At 54.6% G+C, this 7,500-nt stretch overlaps 1 protein-coding gene across 1 annotated transcript in view; it reads right to left on the bottom strand.

Annotated features, from left to right (window-relative positions):
- LOC311373191 (thrombospondin type-1 domain-containing protein 7A-like) overlaps positions 1-5,808 on the bottom strand; it is a gene marked incomplete at both ends in the record, with an annotated part of 41,522 nt that extends 35,714 nt beyond the window's left edge. The window contains 2 exon segments of the mRNA XM_084490022.1: positions 2,823-2,978; positions 5,766-5,808. Coding sequence (XP_084346148.1) covers positions 2,823-2,978; positions 5,766-5,808 — 199 coding nt within the window.
- Between the last annotated feature and the right edge of the window lie 1,692 nt (positions 5,809-7,500).

Below are 7,500 nucleotides of genomic sequence, written 5' to 3'. Positions count from 1 at the left end.
CGGCGTGTCCGCCTGACGCTCACGTCAACACGCCCGCCGCTCCTGACAGACCCCCTCAGGACGCACACGCCGCGGGAAAGGACGGGAAAGTGACCGCTGGACAACAGTGGGATCATGTTCTGTTTTTAGCCGCTGTTACGCTGGGCGTCTTACCCCGTGGTGACCAGCACGGAGCCGCGGCCCCGGGGACACACACACACACACACACACACACACACACACACACACACACACACACACACACACACACACACACACACACACACACACACACCACTGTTTCCATGTACGTGCTCTGAAGGAGCACGTACATGGTTTCCACAGGCGGTGAAGAGACCGAACCCGCTGTTGAACCCCAGCAGCACTGACTCCAAAACCTCCTCCTCCTCACGCCCAGCGGCTGCTCAGGCCGATTAGACCCATCACCGCCGGACGTCGCCCCCCCCCCCACCCCCCCCCCCCCCACCAAAAAGAAACAGACTTCTGTTGAATCAGTCTGTCAGTGTCAAGCCCAACTCCGGCTCCCGTGTGATGACTGATGGACCGGGGGGGGGGGGTGGTGGGGGGGGGGGGGGGGTGGTGGGGGGGAGGGTGGTGGGGGGGGGGTTGGCTGTGTCAGACGGGAGATGAGACGAGGGGAGCAGGGAATTCAATTTAATCAAGGATCACTCACTTCCTGTCGGACATCACAAGCCGCCCTCGCCACAAGATAGTCCAGCGCTGCCACCCCGACCCCCCCCCCCCCCCCCCTCTCCTCCTCCACCCCCCCCCCACCACCCTCGTCCACCCGTGGGGGCCTCGGGCCCTTTGATATAATTACTTTGTTTTTCAGTGCAGAACACATGCACAGAAAAGGCAGAGGCAACAGAGGCAAGCACCCTTGGGGTGAGAGCTGTGCTAAAATAGAATCCCATTCAGGAGCATTGTTTACAGTTGAGCCAGAGTCGTGTGTGTGTGTGTCCGTGTGTGTCCGTGTGTGTGTGACACTATTTGCGGCGGAGCGGTGGTCATATCCACAGTAGGATTACCAGGAGAAGGATCTCGTTCCACTGCTCAATGTCAGCAACGCTTAGACTGCGCTGGTGACAAGTGGAAGCATTTGAATCCACATCTCCACTGCATTATAATGAGGGCCAGGAGGCCAGGCGTGTGCACACCAGTGTGAGTGTGTTTGAGCGCATGTGCATGCCTGTGTGCGGTTGTGTGTGCACGGGCATGTGTGTGTGTGTGTGTGTGTGCGTGTGTGCACGGTTGAGCCTTGAGTGCGTTCATGCGAATGAATGTGTGCATGGCATGCATGCATGCGTGCGCGTGTGTGTGTGTGTGTGTGTGTGTGTGTGTGTGTGTGTGTGTCTGTGTGTGTTGAGCGCATGTGCATGCCTCGGTGCTTGTGTGTGTCCGTGTACAGCCATGCGTGTGCGGTTGTGTGTGCACGGGCATGTGTGTGTGTGTGTGTGTGTGCGCGTGTACGCACGGTCGAGTCTAATTGCGTTCATGCGTATGTATGTGTGCGTGTGCGTGTGTGTGTGTGTGTGTATGTGTGTGTGCGTGTGTGTGTGTGTGTGTGTATGTGTGTGTGCGCATGCGTGTGTGTGTGTGTGCACACAAGAGAGCCCATCTCGCATACCATCACAGAACTGCCACTGCAGCGGCGCTAGATGAGAGTGTGTCTGAGCGAGACGGGGGGGGGGGTTGGCAGGGTATGTGAGTGTGGAGGGGGGGTGGGGGTGGTGGGGGGGGTCCTTGTCATTAAGATGCATGGAGGGGGGGGGGGGGGGCACTCTCCCGACGTCCTCTGCGTTCGGCGGTGCTTCATTAAGGGAAAGCCAATATGCATTAGTCAGGCGGACGCGGGCGGCTGGGTAATTACGGGGGGCCCCTGAGCCGGCGAGTGTGCCAACACCATTCGAGGGGCCGTCGATTGTCGGCCCCCGCCGCCGCCGCCGCCGCCGCTGACAAGAGACGGCGGAGAAGGACACGCGCCGCACTGTGGAGTGCGTCCACTAATCACTACCACCGTCCCCCCGGGCGCGGGCCCCCGTGTCCAGTGCGAGGGCATGGCCCCCCCGTTCAACACCTCTTTAGAGGAGTGATGCCAGGCTGGACGGGGGGGCGGGGGGACGGGGGGGGGGGGAGAGACGCTGGGCCAGTGACTGCTCTGTTGTTGTTGTTGTTGTTGTTGCTGTTTGTGTCGTGAAGAGATTAAAATAGAAATGTGCTCTAGTTTGGTTGGACTTGAATTAATTCATTGCTTTCCTTTTTTCGTATGTTAATCCGTTTGAATATTTACTGGGGGTTGGAATACTTGTGCCTTGTGCTTGGAATGATAACGCGTGAAAAATGTCATGTTCGACCTCGTTCAGGGTCAAATTAAAACAGAATAAGTTTTTGTCAAAACAAAAATCAGTCAAATACAAACAGAATCTGTTTTTGTTTGATCCGGACCAAAACAAGGAGGATCAGAACTTGAATACTCGGGCGTTTAACATCCGTGGGACAGAGCGATGCCCCCCGTTCCTCTGAGGCTCTCTCTCTCGCCTTCTCCTGCACATCCACCTCTTCAAACCAAGGTGGTGCAAACACAAACCGAGGTTGGATCTAACTCGTGCCAAGCCGACCGGCCTACTTGTCAATCATTTTGTGTTTTTCTGGAGATTTCCTCCAGCATTCGGAGCACATCTGGGTTCAGTGAAACGACCCCCCCCCCCCCCTGACATCGGTGAGGGCCGGGCGGTGAACAGAGCAGAGCTCAGCGTGCGTGCGTGCGTGCGTGCGTGCGTGCGTGCGTGCGTGCGTGTGTGCGTGCGTGCGTGCGTGCGTACCTTTCTTGGCTGTCTGGTCCTGACAGTTCTCGAAGGTGCAGGGTCCCCAGGCGCCCCAGGCTGACACCTCGCAGTCCACGGGGCAGGTGATCTGGCACAGCTGGGTGGTGTTGGGGGGGATCCCCAGACACAGCTCACTGTCTACGGGGCGCAGGGCTGCGGACACACACAGGCACACGCACGCACACACACACACATACAGGCTCGTCATTGATTGATATGGAGCTGGGACTCAAGCTGTCCCATCGGGGGTTCACGTTCAGAATCAGAATCTGAATCCTTTTGTCATTGTACAGTGTGCAACGAGTGTGTGTGTGTGTGTGTGTGTGTGTATGTGTGTCAGTGCCCGTTTGTGTTCAGTGCAGTGATTGCTTCACATGTTGAGAACAACATGTTGAGAACAACATGTGAAGCATTGGTAGAACGCCACCTTATTGTCCAGCCTGGGCCCGGTAACCTGCTTTAGGCCCCGCCTCAGAGACATTTACATTACATTTACAACCCCAACGCAGTACACTACATACAGACCTATCGCATAAGAATACAATACAATACAATACAATACACACACATGTTTGGTTTGAATGCCATGGTTCAACAGGTCTTACGTGATAGATAATAGAGTGGCTCCTTAGTTCATGCCATTCGCTGGAAGCTTTTATCTAAAGATTCTTCCAACAATACCATGAGTGCATTTCATCCATTCCGAGCCTGGGTTCCGGCCCCAGCAGTTATCAAGTCCCAGCACTGTTCAGTCACCGTGCTCCCAGTAGATCGAGACGTTCTAGCGCCTCCTGACACGCAGGACCGGGCCGCCAGCGAAGGGCTCATCTTCAACCTTCATCTTGACTTTGACAGAATAATGCATGAACCCCCATCGCCCCCTTTTTTTCCACACAGCAGCCAGAATCTTAATCATGTGTCACAATATTATGGCTGCCTTCGGGCCATTTGCATGTTTCCCTGCGAACAGAGCCTTTTGATTAATACTCATGAAGTCCAAACACACGCAGGCTCCGTGCTCCAGCCAGACTCAACTGTGGAATATTAAAGGCTTCTCTTTGAGGGGGGTGCTCCCTGCCTCCCCCATCACCGCGGTCGGTCACCCCTCTCTCTGCTCTCGCGCCGCTGCAGCCATACAGAGGCTGGGCTAGCTTGGAGGCGACTATTGCAAGGTCAACACTTTGCTGAATCCACCCCCCCCCCCCGCCCCCCTTCCCCCTCCCCCCCCTCGCTGCTGCAGCAGCAGGAGGCCACTTCATTCGCATGCAAATTGCTGCCACTTCAGGGCCAAAGGTGTGGCCTTTTAAATAGTGCCTTTAAAGAGTGCGCTCCTTCTGCTCCCACTCCTGTTGTTCTGATTGGGAGGAGCAGTAGGTGGGAGGGGAGTCTATTGTAAACAGACACGATAGGAATCACTTTGAGCGTGTAAAGGGGGTAAACGTCACCGGCGTCAATGAGGGCGCAGGCAGCGTGCAGGCAGGCACCCGGGCAGAGCAGGGAGACAGGGCAGGGAAAGAGGCAGGGAGACGGGTAGAAAGCCAATGTAATGATTTGACAGGCTTATCACCGCCCTGCGACCGCACACAGGGGCCGGATTGTCTGCTTTTTTGTGTCAGAGCAACACATTTCAACCAATAACACAAGTGAAAAGATGTTCCTGAAATAAATTGCCTCGCCTGCCTTTAATTAGAAAAAAAAAAAACCTTTTCCTTTTGTTTCCTTTTGGCCGGCAAACTAAAACGTCAAAACGTCCTCCCCCTCCCCATCCCTCTCCTCCCCATCCCTCCCCTCTGATTGGCCGCCGTGCAGGTAACAAAAGGCTGATTAATGAAGGTCTCCTTGCAGGGTGACCTTGCTCAGGTGCGGGTGTCTGCGTTTGCCGTGCCGCCAGATGGTCTAGACTCAGAGCACGGGGAGGAGGGGAGGAGGGGAGGGGGGGAGGGGGGGGGCTGCGGACGCAGACACGCCACGTCCGCTCACTCACACTCTCTCGGCGCTGCTACACCTATCACCATGGTAATCAATAGCCCCCACGACTCGCCCCCCCCCCCCCCCCCCCCCCCGAGTGGCGGGGGGGAGGGGGGGGGGGGGGGCTGTGGGGCACAGCTGTTGTACAGCGTGTTGCTGCGCGGCGGGGAGCCCGTGCTAATTGTAGCAGTGGGTGGCGGCTTGTTTTGGGGAAAGGTAGCGGACTAGCCCGCGTGGCTAACACCTGGTAAACAACGTCTTAACGCGATTAAGGGGCGTTCAGAAACGGTGCTTTTTTTGTGTGTTTTTTGTTGTGGCGGTTGGCCCACATCTGGTGGTGCTCCGCCAAGAACAAAGCCAAAACAACAACAGGCCACATTAGAGGCGGCTTGACGCCGGAGCTGTCGTCGAGGGGGAAAGCGGAGAACATGGGGCGTTAACTGAAACGGCTCTCATGTTTCAGCATAGGCCTTAAGCGCACGGCCGTGGTGGGACAGAAAACAAGACGATGTTTCAGAATTGTCATGCCCAAAATACAACCCAGTCCTTTGGGAAGCAATAACAAAATAATATGGCCAAGTTCCATTTACCCTCCGTGTGCTACGCTCCAATAATAATCCTATGATTATTATCCTTCTTTTTGGGGTCACCCTAAAATATCAACCGAAATCCACACTCTGTGTAGACTCATCTTGGTCCTAAACGCTAGCCCGGAAGGGGGCTAGCCCAGCTAGCATCTACTACTAAGACGGAACCCCAAGACAGGGGGAGGCTGAAATGAGAGGCTAATTAAATAGGATGACGGAACGGGGAGTGGAGGAACATTAGGAACATCAGATATAAAGTGCCGTGTGACTTTTGGCGACACGGCCGACCGGAGCTTCAAAGCTTTAGTCGCTGCTCACTCGAGATGAGGGATTTCCTGATCATCATTGAAAGCAAACGAGGAGATTACATCAGCTTACACCGAACCGCAAGAGTCCCCTTTCGTGCCCGCGATGGCCCGGTGGCTCATCGCTCTTGCGTATATTAGCTCACTTTCACTGGTCAGAGCCAACCTTGACAGACTTAGCCAGGCGGCACCCCTGCCTGCACCCTTAAGACTCAGCGACCGTCCGTTGAAGACTTCTCGTCTTGCTTTGACTCTCATTTTTGCATTTTTTTTTAGCATGGTGCTATTTGTCATGTCTCACATGCACAGGCATCTAAATGATTTCAAGCTTCGGATAGATCACATAATTCATGTTTATTGAATGTTTTAAGTATGCTCTCTGCCCAGCTGGAGCAAAAGCCCCCTCCGTGGGAATCACACATGATGTATGCCGTTCGTTGTGAGTCAGCGAGACAGATGGTGCAGATATACTCCATGAGCAGCTGAACACTCTGCCGTGCTGCTAGTCCCATAGATTATTGGAAAATCAAAGAAAATAAATGGGGCGGCATTATCTCAGGAGGTAGAGCGGTGTTGGCTGGCAAACGCAAGGTTGCTGGTTCGATCCCCGGCTACTCCTAGCCCTAGAGTGTCGCGGTGTGCCTGAGCGAGACGCCCTCACCCTGACTGCTCCCGACGAGCCGGCTGTCGCCCTGCGTGGTCGACTCCGCCGTTGTGAATGTGTGCATGAATGGGTGAATGTCAGTCACGCATTGGATGAAAGCGCCATATAAATGAGGACCATTTATATAGAAATGCTAGGAAAATATGTACCTTGCACACAAATAAACCTGGACACACATTATATATATATCTCTCTACATGGATTCCTCTCCCTGCTCCCTCCCCCTGTCTCTAGCGCCGAGGCTCCAGGACGGAGAGTAACACTGTGTTCTACAGCAGGGCATGAAGGACGCAGGTAGCAGGCGGCAAGAGAGAGGCAGCCCTGCAGCGGTCTGGGCAGTGGCCCACCACAGAGTCTCTGCTCTGTATTCTGCTCGACACCCTGTCCTGCTCTCCTCCCTGAACGCTGCCACCACCTCCTCCTCCTCCTCCTCCTCCTCCTCTTGCTCAGTGTGTTGGGCAGAGAGAGCCGTTCATGTGTCTCGCGCAGCCCTACGACGAAGTAACATTTTACCAATTAAAATTATTTACCCATTAAAAATAAAGTATTGGAAACACAATCGATCGCCGGATAGTCTTGCCCTCGTATACGTTTATAGCTTTACCCGCCAGGTAAGGTCTTTACGTGGAATCACTGCCCCCAGTTTGGCGGCTGGCGTGAGCCCCCCTGCCAAAGGAGGGCATCGCAGTGATCCAGATCGATATTGAAATATCACATCAATAAACAAGAGGCGTTTCTCAATACCAAGTACGCAGACTACGTTCTCGTGGACTTGGAAGTACGTACTTGGCAAGTCCGGGCTTTCAAGTACAGACTTCCGAGAACGCGAGTACGCACCTGCAATTGGAACAGCAGCAGACTCGATGATGCATTCTGGGATATTTAACGGTCCCAAGTCCACACAAGATCACCTCGGATGCATCCTCGGTAGAACGGCCTCATTGAGAACGCATCGAGAACACTTCCGGGTTTTACGACAGTACTCGCGTTCTCGCGTACTTGGAATTGGAACAGTGCTTGGGCTACCACTGATGACGTTTATCGAGAACGAAGAAGTACACGAGAAATGGCTTAGGTCTCTACTGGAGACTGTTCTGGCGCGTTTCCCCCGTGGTTAGGGCGGGGTTAAAGGGCCCGATGACTCCAGTGAC

This window comes from Micromesistius poutassou (assembly GCF_964030765.1).
Source record: "Micromesistius poutassou genome assembly, contig: SCAFFOLD_3082, whole genome shotgun sequence".
Classification (NCBI taxonomy): Eukaryota; Metazoa; Chordata; class Actinopteri; order Gadiformes; family Gadidae; genus Micromesistius; species Micromesistius poutassou.
Note: the sequence above shows the minus strand (reverse complement) of the source record. Positions and strands in the feature narration are given on the sequence as shown.